Source organism: Antennarius striatus, chromosome 9 (genome assembly GCF_040054535.1).
Source record: "Antennarius striatus isolate MH-2024 chromosome 9, ASM4005453v1, whole genome shotgun sequence".
Classification (NCBI taxonomy): domain Eukaryota; kingdom Metazoa; phylum Chordata; class Actinopteri; order Lophiiformes; family Antennariidae; genus Antennarius; species Antennarius striatus.
The window spans coordinates 3,123,705-3,139,373 of NC_090784.1; the positions used below are offsets into that span (position 1 = coordinate 3,123,705).

Here is a 15,669-nt window from a genome sequence, read left to right on the forward strand (position 1 = left end):
TCCACTCGCATTTGTAGGAGTTTTTCCTGTAGTATACAGGGCTGGACGGTGTTAAAGGCACTTGAAAAATCCAGAAAAAGGATCCTCACAGTGCCGCTTTCCTTGTCCAGATGCGAATGGGCTCGGTGTGGCATGTGGAGGATGGCGTCCTCCACATACCACACCACATGCTACACAAATTTGGATGGATTTTCCACACATCCAAATTTGTTATATGGTGAAATTAAAATATACATAAAAAATGTTCTACAGGAGAAGCAGAAAAATATGGGCCCCTATGTGTCCATCTACATCATATTTGCATAAAATGTGCTGTGTCGTGAATGAGTTGTGATCTGATTGTTTGGTCTTCAGCTCATTACCCAAAAACACTTCGACATGCGACAGAACCAACTGATTAATGGACACAGCTACAATTCACAGCTTCAATGTCAGAGCTCAAGAAAACATAGAAAGGAAAAGAAACCAGAGAGGAGGTGATGCAGGCTACAGAGTGTGGACTTGCAGGCTGCTGCTGAGCTCTTCGTGCAGGCGAGTGAACACGTACCTGTCAGGCAGTCGAGTGCAGTTAGCTGCCAGCTCAGTTTTTGCTGCCAGAGGACGCCTTCCCGTGGCTGTTCCTTCGTGCACACACCTGAATGCTGTCCCCACTCTCCGTCTGCAGCTTGACATTTTGTACAGTGAAGATAGAAGACACTGCAGGGGAGAAGACGGGAGGCCATTAGACGTCTGTAGGCTGACAGGAAGGAGAACACTTCAGAGAGAGTCGTTCAACACAGAGACAGGGATCAGAAAGGGAATACTTACATTTTAAGAGATTAATCAAAACATTTAGATATAAACATTGATCAGATTAGGAGTTACACACCAGTTTTCAAATTAAATTATTCTATATTAAGTGTTTTGGTAAGTGCTTATTAAATACAGTGATCCCTTATTCCTTGCGGTTAATGCGTTCCAGGAACCACATGCAATTAACAAATTCCGCAAACTCACGTAAGTCTGAGAATCACGGAACTGAGCACACTTCAGGATGCTGTCAGCCAATAGAATGCGCGTACAGTATCACATGACTGTGTACCAAAAATCTGCACTGTACTTATAGTTAAGTTTTAATATTTTTGTGATTATTGTCTTATCTGTATGTTACACAAGGAATGTCAAAAGGAATGAAAACACAACAACAATCAGAAACTGTGCTTGAGGGGGGCGTACATGCCCCCATGTGGGGACACACTGATGCTTACGGTGGTTGTGGGTTTCATTCCTGCCCGTGGCCCTTTGGCCTTCCACCACACTCTCTCCTACACTTCCTGCCTCCTCTACAGCAGACTCCTTTTTTTAAAATTTAATTTAATTTTATATACTGGTTTGATCCCCGAAGGGAAATTAAGAGAGCACACTCTAGCTACTGATTACAAACGCATGCATACATATATGTGAGTACAGGCCCCTGTATCACACACACACACAAAGGGACCTGTAGGCATGCAGGGGAGGTAGAGTGGCAGGCAGCTCCTTCTTGGTGCGCCTCAAATGAGCAATTTGTAAATGGGACGGCACCTTGCTCAAGGGTGCCTCGGCAGTGCTCCGGAGATGAGCTGACACCTCCCACTGTTAGCTCACCTCCGGGTATTTTTTGGGGGGCGGGAGCGGGAATCGAACCGCCGATCTCAAATCATAGGACGACCTGCTCTACCGCCCGCTTTACCACTGAGCCACTGCCGCCCCTCAGGAGGGGCGGCAGTGGCTCCTTCTCCCCTCCTTCTCCCCTCCTTCTCATGATTTAAAAAAATTAAGGCTTGAATATGCAAAATCAATGCTTAACATAAAAATGGTGGATTAGAGGCATCACCTTTGACTTTCCCCACTAACTAAACATTGATAACCAGATCAACTGAGGGTTTCCAGCAGTGACTCAATGCGAGGAATTCAATGGCTCCTCCTCACGGATGTCTAAATTCTCTGCTATGACTTATAAGGACAAAGGTTTCTAAATACTTTCTTTGTTTCCCATCCATGTCATTTTTACCAAACAGTGAGTTCACATCTCACCCTCCTGGATCCCCAATAACTGTCACCAAAATCAAGTTGAAGACACCACACCCACTCCAGACAGTCAGAGCAACTCATGAACTCTATTGTCTCAATAATTCTGCTATTGTTCACAGTAATGTTCTGTCTGCTAATGTCTGGATAAAGCCATCAAAACACACGACAATAGGGCGGGTATAGATGTACGCTGTTCCTCCCTACAGGGACAACACAAGGCATTAATAAAAGTTGATCTGGTATTGTGGTTTGTACAGAGAGCTTTCACTGGCTCTTTCATTGGGCTCCAGTGTTTGATGGTGCAGGAACACGATTACACGCCGCAGAAGAAGTCAGATACTCACAGCTTAAGTAATTAGCCAGTTCTTTATCTCCCATTCCAGTCCACATTTACATACGTGTGACACGTCCTTCCCCCACAGAAGTTTGCACGCACGCACACACTCACACACACACACACACACACACACACACACACACACACACACACACACACACACACACACACACACACACACACACACACACACTGAATATTCACTCCTTTCCTCATTCTATGAAGCTGTTTTAAATGGTTCCCACTCTTCCCTCAGTGGCTTTGGTGGTTCGTGTGGCACGTATGTGCAAAAAGAAAAAGAACCAGAGAGAAAGAGAGATAAAGGAGAAGAGATTGTGAGCATGACAACAATCAAAATGAACCATCTCACAGTTTGTGGTTCTATTCACACACGACAACCTGCTGGCTGCTGATAACGGGATTAATAATACTGAAAAATCCTAATCAGGGGAATTAAAAATGGAATTCTCCCATTAAAATCACCACCATGTCAGTGGCAGCTCACTCAGATATGATGAGGCCTTTCCCCTCACTAATGAATAACAGTTTAAGGGATTGGTGATGTATCCATCACATAATATGGATAGGCAGTCATCTCTGACACACATTCAGGAGATAACCCAATTCTGTGGGATTAATTGAAACATAGTCTGACTATGAAGCTTTGGATGGAGCCTCCAACTCTCACACAATCAGCACCGGGATTAATAATGTGCTCTAATGCCGAAGACGTGTTAGGAGCTAAAACAGTGTTCAGTTTATTTGGAGGGTGAGGCAGGAAGCTGATGCTCTTGGCAACCAACGAGTCAGGAGGATAGCATCAAACTGAGCAGCGGCCAGAAGAGGTCCAGCTGGGCCCCCCCATCGCAGACGCATCCACATAACAAGACACAAAAACAACCCTGGGATGCTGCTCGCCACCTTCCTCACACAGACAGAGAGGAGGAGGAGGATAACAAAGGAATACAAAGGAGAAAGGAGTCAGAACGCTGTCACCCCCAAGACAGTCTGTAGTCATGTTCACCTGGATCTCATTCGTGTGTTAGTCACCAGCATGGTCATCAATAATTATTCTTTTACTTTAATTTGAATTCTTAAAAAATAATGCTTTAACATTAAAAACAAAAGTTCACATCCAGTCAGGATTGTATGTATTCAATCGAGAAAGAAAATCATATTTGAACTAAAAAAAGACATGTAGTTGGATTTTAAATATATTGTAAAGGATTACTTGATTATCATTTTTATTATGTCTTTGAAAAGATGTAATTTTAAAACACATGTGTCAAACTCAAGGTCCAGGTGCCAAATGTGGCCCTCCAGATCATTTTATGTGGCCTGTGAGAAAGGTCAGAATGGAAAGGTCAGAATGTCTAAAAATTAATTTGTCAAAAGTGTGCTTTGACTAAAACTACATTTCCCACAATGCAGTAATTGAGCCCATTTTAACTCTGATAAAAAACGTGAACAAAGTTAATGTCCTAACTTGTGTCTGATGTTATTTTTCTCAATTCATTGATAGTTTGATCCTTGATTGATGGAGTTCTGTGGGTTTAATAACCTGACAAATTAAAAGGACTTATGTTAGAACAGAGAAACAAATATGTTTTTCTGTTTAACGGTAATGTTTGTAACTTGAATAAGTAATAAATTCAGTTATTTAACTATAAGGAGTAATTACATTTCTTTTACATTATATTTAGTTACATTTATTAGTTACATCTGGCCCTTTGAGGACAGCCGTTATGCTGATGATATTGCTCTCAGTGGAAAGGAGTTTGACACCCCTGTTTTAAAATTAAGTAAAATATACTAATAATACATTTAGTTGTCCTGACAGTTGTCTTGGCTGTTGTTAGCACAACATCATAAAATCAATTAACTTCATTGAAAATATATCCCATCATGCCGGACATCAAAATCTGATGACTTGTTAGGGTTAGATCAGAGAAGTAGTGCCTGACTGGTCAGCTATCACTACGTTATAATAGAAGTATAATTCACACTTTAATGTCACCGTTCCTTGGTGGATGGGTTAGGGTTCGGGAATTTGTTATAAATTAAACCAGATGGCGCCCTAGGGCGTGCAATGGTTGATAACACAAGTGTGAAACTTGTGTAACGGTAGGCAGGACCTTCTAGTCTCATGTACTGGACCGTCTGACTGCAGCTCAGACATGGGGGGGGGGTGTTACGTACTGTCCTGTATGACTGTAGCTCAGACATGGGGGTGTGTGTGTTACGTACTGTCCTGCAGCTCCCAGAGCCGTGGGGGGAGGTTGCTGAAGTATTCATGGTTCAGCGCCACCTGAGCTGACAGACGGTTCTTTGGGAAGCACTGGAGGAACCTGGAGGCCAACTCCTCAGCGTGGTCCACATATCCCAACCTGATGCACACAAACACAGGTGATCACAAACACACACAGGAGTGACACATGAACACAAAAGAAGTGATGTCATTCGTCCCTCTGAGAAAGAAACTCTTCACAGAAATGCTGACAATAAAAAAAGATTTAATTAAGCTGAAGGTTTGCTGACTGGAGACACCTATGTCTTTTCCACTCGCCTCATACATCACGCCTGCATCACCATGAGAAACAAAGACTTAATCAAAGCAGAAGCAAAGGTGGAAGCAAATCCAGCCTGTGTGTGTGTGTGTGTGTGTGTGTGTGTGTGTGTGTGTGTGTGTGTGTGTGTGTGTGTGTGTGTGTGTGTGTATATAGGTGTGTGTGTGTGTATATAGGTGTGGGTGTGTGTATATAGGTGTGTGTGTGTGTGTATAGGTGTGGGTGTGTGTGTGTGTGTGTGTGTGTGTGTGTGTGTGTGTGCGTATGTAGGTGTGTGTGTATGTAGGTGTGTGTGTGTATAGGTGTGTGTGTATGTAGGTGTGTGTGTGTATAGGTGTGTGTGTGTGTGTGTGTGTGTATAGGTGTGTGTGTGTGTGTGTGTGTGTGTGTGTGTGTGTGTGTGTGTGTGTGTGTGTGTGTGTGTGTGTGTGTAGGTGTGTGTGTATGTAGGTGTGTGTGTGTGTGTATGTAGGTGTGTGTGTATATAGGTGTGTGTGTGTGTATATAGGTGTGTGTGTGTGTGTGTGTGTGTGTGTGTGTATATAGGTGTGTGTGTGTGTGTGTGTGTGTGTGTGTGTGTGTGTGTATGTAGGTGTGTGTGTGTGTGTGTGTGCGTATGTGTGTGTGTGTGTGTGTGCGTATGTGTGTGTGTGTGTGTGTGTGTATGTAGGTGTGTGTGTGCGTGTGTGTGCGTCTGTGTGTGTGTGTGTGCGTCTGTGTGTTTGTGTGTGTGTGTGTGTGTGTGTGTGTGTGTGTTTGTGTGTGTGTGTGTGTGTGCGTGTATGTGGTTGTGTGTATGTGTATCTCGTACTGGGAGTCACTGAACTCCTGAGATAGTAAATAAACGTTAAGTAACAAACCAGTCAGTAATTAGGCGTCAGAGCATTAAATAAACATGATGTTATTGAAGCAGCGCCGCTCGCTGCTCTCAGTGCTGCTCGTGTTCTGCAGGCTTCTCATGGCTGGATCACTAGTCAACACTCTGACAAGCGCTCCCATAGCGCTCAATGGGGATCTCTGCTCTGCTTATCAGCAGAGAGACAGAGGGAGGATAAACCTCTGTTCAACTCATCAACGCCACTCAGCAGAGAGGCAGCAGTTAATGAAGCCCATCAGGGCCTCTTTCTGCCTCGCTGTCACTGCACTGCAGAGTTTAAAGACACGTTAGTTTTCCTATGAATTTATACTGATCCAAAATGTCTTGTGGGTTTCATTCTGTGAGTTGTAAGAAGAACAGTTCACCCCAAAAAATGAACTTTCCTTCATACAGTCACCCTCATGTTGACAGGAAGTTGGGTGAAGATTCTTTTTCCACAAAATACTTGACAGTGAAACAGCAGCGCAGGGTTCCCCTCCATGCCTGAAGACCAGGACCCGAGACTGTCCCCCCACACAGGACGCTCAGAGTAGCCCACACCATGACTCCACATTGATGACCTGATCCATGCAACATGTTTGAGGTGAAAGCTCCTGTTTGCTGCTAGACAACACATATAAGAACCGGAGAAAACTGGCAGCTCAGAATGTCTACATTTCTGGTGACTTGATCAGTCCAGGATGCAAAGGAAATGAATCCAACTTTCCATTGTGATGAAAGTGAGTAGATAATAGTGGAATTTCTTCTTGAGGTTCCTCTTTAAGGCCAATGCTTCCTTTTAGGTTTTAGGCAGATGGACAACATTTTTTGCATTTAGTGTTTCCTAGACCATCTTCTGCCACTGAACCCACAAACATGCATCGGGTGAAGAAGCTCTGCAACAGCAGTAAACAAACTTCCAAAGAGAGAAGTGAGGAGGATGTAAACTGTTGAGCAGAATGCATGTCTCTCCTCACTGGAAACGTTCACTCTGCAATCTCCCTAAGGTGGCGTTTCTCTCTATCAACATGTACCAGTGGTGGATTGGGATTGTCAGCATGTATTCTGAGCTCCTGTCTTTTGTGGGGTTCTGGATATGTCTGAGGAGATCCCAGGAGGAGCTGGAACATGTCTCTGGAGAGAGGAATAACGTCCAACTTCTTTCAAAATCCTGACATCACGTATGGGCTAGTGCGCATTACATGATGTGTGTGTGTGTGTGTGTGTGTGTGTGTATGTGTGTGTGTGTGTGTGTGTGTGTGTGTGTGTGTGTATGTGTGTGTGTGTGTGTGTGTGTGTGTGTGTGTGAGTGTGTGTGTGTGTGTGTGTGTGTGTGTGCTGCATGATTTTTGACAAGAAATACTGGAAAGTGTGTGGCTGGTTTCGGTGATACAGCTGAGGCTGTAATAGGAATCTATGAGTAATGCTGCAAAAAAAATACATACATGGACACACATAATACACACACACTCACACACGTATTCACACACACACCTTCAGTCGCTAAAATCAGGCCTAGATAGGAAGAATGTTAGACAGACAGAAATCAAAAAAACATTTCTTTCATTGTCTTTACATGTTTACCTCTTTTTACGTCTTTTTGGGGTCGAAGCTCAGATTCTGATAGTGTTTAAGTACATTTTCACATATTAATTATCCTCAATGGGTACTCAATGAAACAAGATCTGTTACATTCTCTACACAAGAAAATAATTTAGGTTGAAAAAATAATCCTCAACTGCATCATTTTTGCTTTTAGTGAACATTGAAAAGGAGTCATGCCTAAATATGTGTGGGATAGCACACATATACAGTATGTGTGGGAAATCAGGACTGTGTCCTGTCAGGGTTTTAGACTGAGCACACGACCTAACAGAACTCAGTAGTTGGTTTAGTTAATTTAGTAACAGAGTCAGAAATGCTTCTAATACACACACAAACTATCTGTACCACCATACACACCAACAGGCGGATAGGTACAGTATATGTCCCTTAGGTGGGAAACTGCAATGATGAGCATGTTAGGCTTTGAAAAGTGTTCATGTGCAATAGGTACACATTCCTTCATGCCACTGCTGTCAGCCAGGCTGAGTGAATAATCACACATCTGCAGTAAAATCGATAGCATCTCCACAAACTATCAGACAGATCCAGGTGATGACACATTAATGACAAAGAAGCATTCCTTCTTCAGCAGTGCATGGCGTGTCTTTTTCATGCGGTTCTATAAGGAAGTTGTTCTGAGGAGCTGATGTAGACCGGACCTATCACCCATGAAATATCATCACATGTAGAAAATATGCAGGAGGTGTAGAGCAGTCAAAAAGCAGGAGCTGTTTTGAAAGGTACCCTTTATTTTTGTCTGAAGACGCCCCATGAAGAGCTTTCATTATGTTTGACTTATTTGATGATGAGGGTGTTGTGAGGGCATCTTGGAACTGGATATAGCAAGCAAGCCTGAGCATGCAGACTTTTCAAGTATCTGATTAAAGAAACTTCATACCATCTCTTGTAATACTGTTTCCGACAGTCAAAATTCAGGGTTTTCAAATGTATTAATTTTCAATAATAATCTCAGGAGATGATTAAATTACTCACCAGTATTTTCCCTAAATGTATCAATTTACATATATAAGTTTATCATGGTGTACTGGACTCAAGTATCAAGTTTCTGGTTCAGTACCCACACTACCTGGTTCAATACCCACACTACCAAATGATAATGCCTGGGGAGATCATCATCGGAGAATCGCTGGAATTGGTATAATGGTATAATTGGTATAATTATAATGGTATAATTAATACCATTAAACACGTGTCCTAACAACAGCCAGAGTCCTCTGAACAGTACTGTAGCATGCTGCATGCAACTTACCTTTAGAGTTGTCATCAGAGAGATGGTCACCACTACCACTATCTTCACTAGCCTTTGCTTTATCATCATAATAAACAGTAAAGTATCCAACATGCGAAGCCTGATGCTCTGAGAGACAGCAAACAACAAGAGGAGGAGATTGAGTGTTGGAGATGCGTGAAAACAGTGGTGCTGCCCCACAGGGGCGTTGTGTCAGGAAGGGCAACTGCAGGACAATAGTCAGATATGTTGGCACGCGGTTGTTCGTATCAAATGGATGTTCGTAAGTCGATTATTCTCATTTTCAGGATTTCCTGTACTTCCTGTACTTGGTTAGGAATTCCCTTGCCTTGATGCACTGTGGTATTAAGTATATCATCCTGGGAGTTATAGAAGTCCAGATTTCCTTGATGTTTGCTGTCAGCTCTTTGTTTATGGGTCTGGTGCACTTCATTTTCCTCTTGATAATACTCCAGCGATTCTCAATGTGGTTTAGGTCTTGCAAATTGGCTGGACAGTCATGAACTGTGATGGCATGGGCATCAAACCTGGTTTTGGTGGGTAGAGCCTCATCTCCAGACGTGCGCCCCATCAGGCAAGTCAGCCTGATGGGGCACAGGTCTGTTCTTGCTCTGTGCCAAAAGATCCTTTGACCATGTACTTTGTGTCTTGCCACATTTATGACTTATCTTATCCAGTTTTGAGTTTTGCTGTTGATTCTTATTGGTTTTTCTCACACGAGTATTTCCCTGAGTGAGGTGATCTTCTGTTGCTACTCAGTAAAGTGATTTTCTGAGTAAGGTGATTTTCTGTTGCTCTCTAGCTTTTCCCTGAATAAAGTGACCCTCTGTTGATACATGGTACAAAAAATAAACTCTGCTCATAATCTCTGCATCCTAGGTCCTGCCCTTGCTTCTCACACAAGGTACTGTAAGTCCAGCTCATAAAATCCACAAAACAGGGATTCAAAAAATTAGAATACTGTGAAGAAATGTTTTAAACTGAGTGACACACAATAATCATCTACTGAACTCAGACCACCTGCAAAGGTTTGCCCAAGTGTTATTAAAGTCCTTCAGTTTAGTTCAATTGTCTCAGTTTGGTTCAATATAGGGAGAACCGCAGACTACACAACTGGGTACTATCGATAACCCTCCACAGGATGGGTAAGCCACAATACACAACATTGTACCTAACACAAATATGTATAACTGAGTGCAAAAGTAATTTCCCCGTTGGGAATTAATGAAGTGGACTTTCTTTCTAACCAGTTAATAACACATAGGACAGCAGTAGACATTCATTTTTCATATTATTTATTTATTTATTTATTTTGCTGGTAAAACAATTCAAGAGAAACATTTTCACTTTGGCCAGTTTGTCTTTGGCCTGCCATCTCCAGTGTTTACATGTTTTTACATGTTCACAGGTTTAAAGAATTTTATAGAATGTTGTTTGAAGATGGACTCTCTCTCAATCGGGCCAGCCATCTCCTGAACCGTTTCATCTCTTTCTGGTTTAATGGGCTTTGAAGATCTTCCAGAATGCTGGTCTTGTTTTTGTCCTCCACCTCCTCCTCATCCTGCAGTGGTTGCAGCATCAGGTCCCCCTCCTTCAGAGAGTTCTCATCCTTATTCTCCTGAAGATAAGCCTCATTGGAAGCTGAAGAGCTTTCCTTGAAGTTCAGTGTGGATCTGGAGGCCTCCTCTTCCTCCTGCGGTTCCTGCTCCTTCACCAGCTGAATGTTTATCTCCTGAAGAGGAGGTAATTTCTTGTCCTGCTCCTCCAGGCGACGCTCCAGCTCCTTCAGATTCTGAGTCTGCTCCAGGATGTGCTTTGTGTATTGAACTCTGGATGTCTCCATGTCTTGTGACAGGAACTTGTTGGCCTTCAGGAGTTGGAGACACGTCTGCTGAGAAGCCTTCAGATCAGCCTCCAACTGAGTGACTTTTGCTCTGCCTTCATGAAGCTGGGCTTGATGGTCGGCCCACATTCTCTTCACGGCCGCTTCACGATTATGTTTTTTCCTAAGATTCTCTTTGTCTGTCTCCCTGATGGACTTGCTCAGATTCTGGAGTGCAGCCCTATGGCGACCCAGCGCACATTTCAGCTGCTCCTTCTCTGAATGCAACTCCATCAGTTGTTCTTGAAGGCCATCACAGTCAGACGACTGAGGGTTCTGCGTCACCTTACAGTGGGCTGTCATCTGTGCCTCAAGACATTGGTCGTTGTCTGAGGTGTGCTTCTGTTGGACCTCAGCCAGCTCCTCTTTGAGGTGCTTGACCTTCTGCTTCAGCAGGTCTCTCTCCGTGCTCCATGGGTGGCCGTTTTTCTTTGCATGAAGCTTCTCCAGGAAAGCTTGCAGCAGTTTCTCCTCAAGCTGGAGGCTGACCCTTCCCAAATCTCTGCCTTGGGCGAGACTCACAGAGTTGTCATCCAGTTTACATCTGAGATATTTCTCAACAGTCTCCATTCTCTTCCTCTGTTTCAAATTGAGAAACAACCACAGCTCCTTCTCGTCAATGTCAACATAGACTGTGTCCATCCTTGTGGTGTTCATGTCTTCATGGTTCACTTGTCTTCTGGACATTTATGCAATGTTTGTCAAAACCTCCGTGTGTCAACAGGGGCACTTATAAAAATGGCAAGAGCAAGACTAGAAGGCAGAATGTCTGAACCCCAGCTTGGGTCAGCTTTTATCGGATAAAGATTAAGGGATTAAAGGAAAAACCCCACGTCTTTATGGTTCAACTGAAATTGTGGCTTTGATGTCTTTGTTCCTAGGATAGCATCTTGTACCCATGCACATAAGATTCACAATGTTATTCTTGATACTGAGGTGTTCACAGACAATAACAACAAAAAACACAAGAGTGGGAGTGTTGAAGCTGCATGAACTCAATGGTGCTGCTCGGTGGGGGTTGTGGCAGAAAGAGGAACTGCAGTAGTCGGATGTGGTGGCAAGCATTTGCTTGTTCCTGTCTCTGAATATACATAAGTTCCACTTAGTTTACAGTCTCATGGTGCTGGACTTGGGATGAAACCCTCCATGTAGGATGAGGAGCTTTTTAGTCTTGATATCTGTGGCCTCTATCTCCTCCTTTGGCCAGCCTATGATCCCAGCGGGGTATCTGATGACTGGCAGTGCGTACATGTTGATGGCTCGGACGTTGTTCTTACCATTCAGTTGACTTAGGGGAGGCAGCGGCTCAGTGGTAGAGCGGGAAGTAGAGCAGGTCGTCCAATGTTCCAAGATCGGCGTTTTGATTCCTGCTTGTGCCCAAAAACACCGGTAGTGTAAGCTGACAGTGGGAGGTGACAGCCTACCGCCAGAGGACTGCTGAGGCACCCTTGAGCATGGCACCTTCCCCTCTTACAAGTTGCTCATTTGGGCACACCAAGCTGGAGCTGCCCGCCACTCTCTGGAGGTGTTTGGCTGCAGTTGACTTCCTTGCGGCCTCCTCATGATTGCCATTAGCTTCTGGGAATTCCAAGGTATTTGTAGCTGTCCTTGATGTCTGCTATCCTGCCCCCTGGTAGGTCAACCCCTTCAGTTCTGATCATCTTGCCTCTTCTTGATACCATCTGGCCACATTTGTCTAATCCGAATGGCATCCCTACATCGTCGTTGTAGATCCTGGTGGTGTGGATCAGTGAGTCGATTTCTCGCTCATTCCTGGCATACAGCTTGATGACATCCATGTAGAGGAGATGGCTGATTGTTGTCCCACTTCAGAATCGGTATCCGTAGCCACTCTTTGTGAAGATGTGACTGTGACTGAGGGGGTTCAGGCTTATGTAGAACAGCAGCGGTGATAGTGCATCCCCTTGGTATATGCCGAACTTTATGTTAACTTGGGCAAATGGCTCATTCCTATTGAGTTCTTGATGAAGGCTCTTAGTGTCCTGTTGATCTTATACAGTTCCAGACATTCCAGTAGCCATGTGTGTGACATTGAATCGTAGGCCTGTGCCTACTCATCTTAACTGCCATGATGCCTGACAGGAGCTTCCATGTTGTACAGAGACAGGTTATTGGCCGGTAGTTGGATGGGGTTGATCCCTTCTATTGGTGTTTCATGATCAGGACTGTTCTGCCTTCAGTCAACCATTTTGGGTGCATCCCAGTTGGTTCATCTATGTTGCTAGGCACTCATGGAGTGCTGTCATCTTCTTTAGCCATTATGTATGGTTCATATCGGGGCCCGGTGCTGACCAACTCTTCATCTTTGACACTTTCTTGGATGTCTACCATTGAGATGATTACTGGTTCTTGTTCTGGGAGGCTTCTGTGGTCAGTTATAAGGTCCACTAGCCACTGGGCATCGGTGTTGTGTAATGCTTCTCTTTCCCAAATGACCTTTCAGTATTTCTCCACCTCAGCTCTTGGTGCGTCTGACCGGGGCTGCTGTTATTTCCTTGCCACTGAGAGAACACCTGTGCTGGTTGAGTGGAGAAGGTCTTGTTTATTCTCCTGGCCTCTATCTCTTTGGTGTATCTCTTCAGTTGGTTAGCCAGAGCTGTTAGTCTCTTTAGCAGTTTTGAGTGCTTCAGGTATGAGCTTGTTGTATTTCGTGAGTACCTCTTTATTCACCATGTTCCCTTTCTGCAGCTCAGCTAGCTGGCTGACTTCTGTCGGTGTCGCCTTTATCTTGGCCTCTAACCATCTCTTCCATGGAGGGTCAGTCAGTCAGTCATCTTCAGATTACCACCGCTGTATCAGGCGCAGCGGGTAACGGGGAGCCAGAGCCTATCTCGGCAAAATAGGGTGTGAGGCGGGGGACACTCCGGGCACGACGCCAGGGCACCACGGAGCCACACACAAAGACATACGACCATGCACACACACACTCATTCCTACGGGTATTGCTTGTTATACCCAGTATTGATCTTATATCCCAGCATCTCGAGGATTACTGTTACTGTACTGTAAGTCAGCTTGTTGGTCTCAGTTATGTTCCCTGTGGGGATGGTTCTTATTGCAGCGTTCACATCTTTTAGCAGATCTTCTGAAGGTACTTGACAACTCAGCTTCGGTATTTGTTGGAGGCTCCAGGTTTCCAGTTGGGTCATGATCTTCCTTCTCAGGTCAGCAGCTCTTGTATTGAGGCTGTCGATGTCTCGTGGGGCTTGGCGCGCAGTCTCGGATTGTCGGGGTGAAAGTGAAATCCCCCTGCTGACCTGGCGTCCTGGCTCCCCCTCATAGCATTGTTGTAGTACTTCCTCAGTCTCTAGTTGTGATAGCAGTTTTTGGTTACGGATGTTGAAACACTGGGCTAACAGCTGTTTCTTTGTTAACCTTTATTGTGGACTTGATGTGGGACAAAGCATCCATTGGTTCCACATCTGCACCATATATCCCCTCTCTCTGGGGTTGCTCGTGTAGTAGCATTCCAACAACTCTGTATTCTCCGCCCTTGTCCATGTGTGTCTTGTTCCAGTAACCCATTTCTCATCAGATTGCCCTGGTCCCCGAGCAACTGACACAGACCTGTTTGACCCGGGCAACGTCCAAGCCGGTATGACTGTCATTATTGTGTTCACTCATACCTGAGGTAGGCAAGTATAGCCTTACATTCCCTGAGTTGCTTACTATGAATGAATGAATATTCATCTTTGACATTTACACAGGGGCACAGAAAAAAAATGGATGACTGACAGAAGGAGCAAGACTACAAGAACAGTGTGGGGACCTCAGCTTCTATAATGTAAAGATTAAAGGAAAAACTCAACCTTTTGGTAGTACAACTGAATTTGTGGCTCTGATGTCTTTGTTGCTAGGATACCATCTTGTATTCATGCACATTACACTCACTATTATTCCTCATACTTATGGTTACAGCTTGGATAATTGGTCGGCCTTCACATGTCTCAGTTGCGGAAATGTAATGGTTCATAGCAACACCTTTGGTAACTGAGGCCATTGAACAAGATGTTGGTGTCGAGATGCCAAGGGAGGTCAAATGTTTATAGAAAATGGAAACACTGGTCAAAGGTTGTAGTTGCCACTGTCTATAGAGGTTACAGCATAGGTTAGCAGACTGGCTTCATGGTGCTACCTAGAATATGAAAATAAGCTCTGGTTTGAAGCTATGCATGCTTTTTACCTGATGCTTCTCTGTTTGGTCCAGAACATTGAAGTTCAGAGCTGCACCCACTGATTGATTAATGAATCACTTTTAGACACTGATGTTCAGCATCAGATGTCATGTACTGCTCATCCTGAGAACTGGCTCAGTTTATCAGGACACCAACAGTTTGATCATTTATGATCTTGCTTCAGCATCTGGATCAAAGATCACATCTAGCATAAGAGGCTACACCTGACTTTGCTCTACAAGCCTCACAAAATGGCTTCTTTCTCTGAAACTATATGAGATATTGTAACACTCGCCAGGTTCCAGCTGTCTTGTGTATACAAGTAGTCATCAACATGCTAACACAATTGTTTCCGAGAGGTTGTTCGTAAATTGAATTGTTAGTAAGTCGTTTTATTGAAGTTCAGTCTATAGTCGCCATTAGCGGTCATTTAAATGTCATTACTACTCTAAATACAGAAATGCAATTCCCTAAGAACCAGATTCTTTGTCCAAGGATTGGGTTGTTGAGGCCCATGCTGTCGACTGCCACCCAATCCACACTGCACCTGTCCCCTTTGGTTCCTTGCATGGATGGAAGGATGGATGGAAAAACAACGTGTAATGAAATAAAATACAAGTACAGGTAATTTTGAGTTAAGTTGCTTTTGATTATACATTAAAATAGAAAATAGAAATCATGTTTATTTCATTTCACTTGACTTAACATGTCCACCACAAATATTGGACTCCTAAAACCACTACAAAACTGTTAAAATCACATAATATCATGTTACTGTACAATAAATAAGAATAAAAACTTAAGCGTCATTTGTGGTTCAGGTATTTTGTTTTAAATTCTGATTAGATTATGGTAATCTGTTGCTCCTTATAATTTAATCCTTGAGGAGAAGAAGAAATCACTT

The 15,669-nt window shown here is 43.8% G+C and overlaps 1 protein-coding gene across 4 annotated transcripts in view; it reads right to left on the reverse strand.

The window, feature by feature from the left end:
- cdk14 (cyclin dependent kinase 14) overlaps window positions 1–15,669 on the reverse strand; it is a 212,768-nt gene that overhangs the window by 56,030 nt on the left and 141,069 nt on the right. For 3 of the 4 annotated variants that reach the window (XM_068324827.1, XM_068324829.1, XM_068324828.1), the window contains 2 exons: window positions 4,637–4,776; window positions 548–696 (listed from right to left, as the gene is read on the reverse strand). In XM_068324827.1, coding sequence (XP_068180928.1) covers window positions 581–696; window positions 4,637–4,776 — 256 coding nt within the window. In that variant the 3' untranslated portion in view covers window positions 548–580. Of the gene's footprint in view, window positions 1–547; window positions 697–4,636; window positions 4,777–15,161; window positions 15,329–15,669 lie in introns of those variants that run through there. The other variant, XM_068324830.1, reaches the window with a different exon arrangement.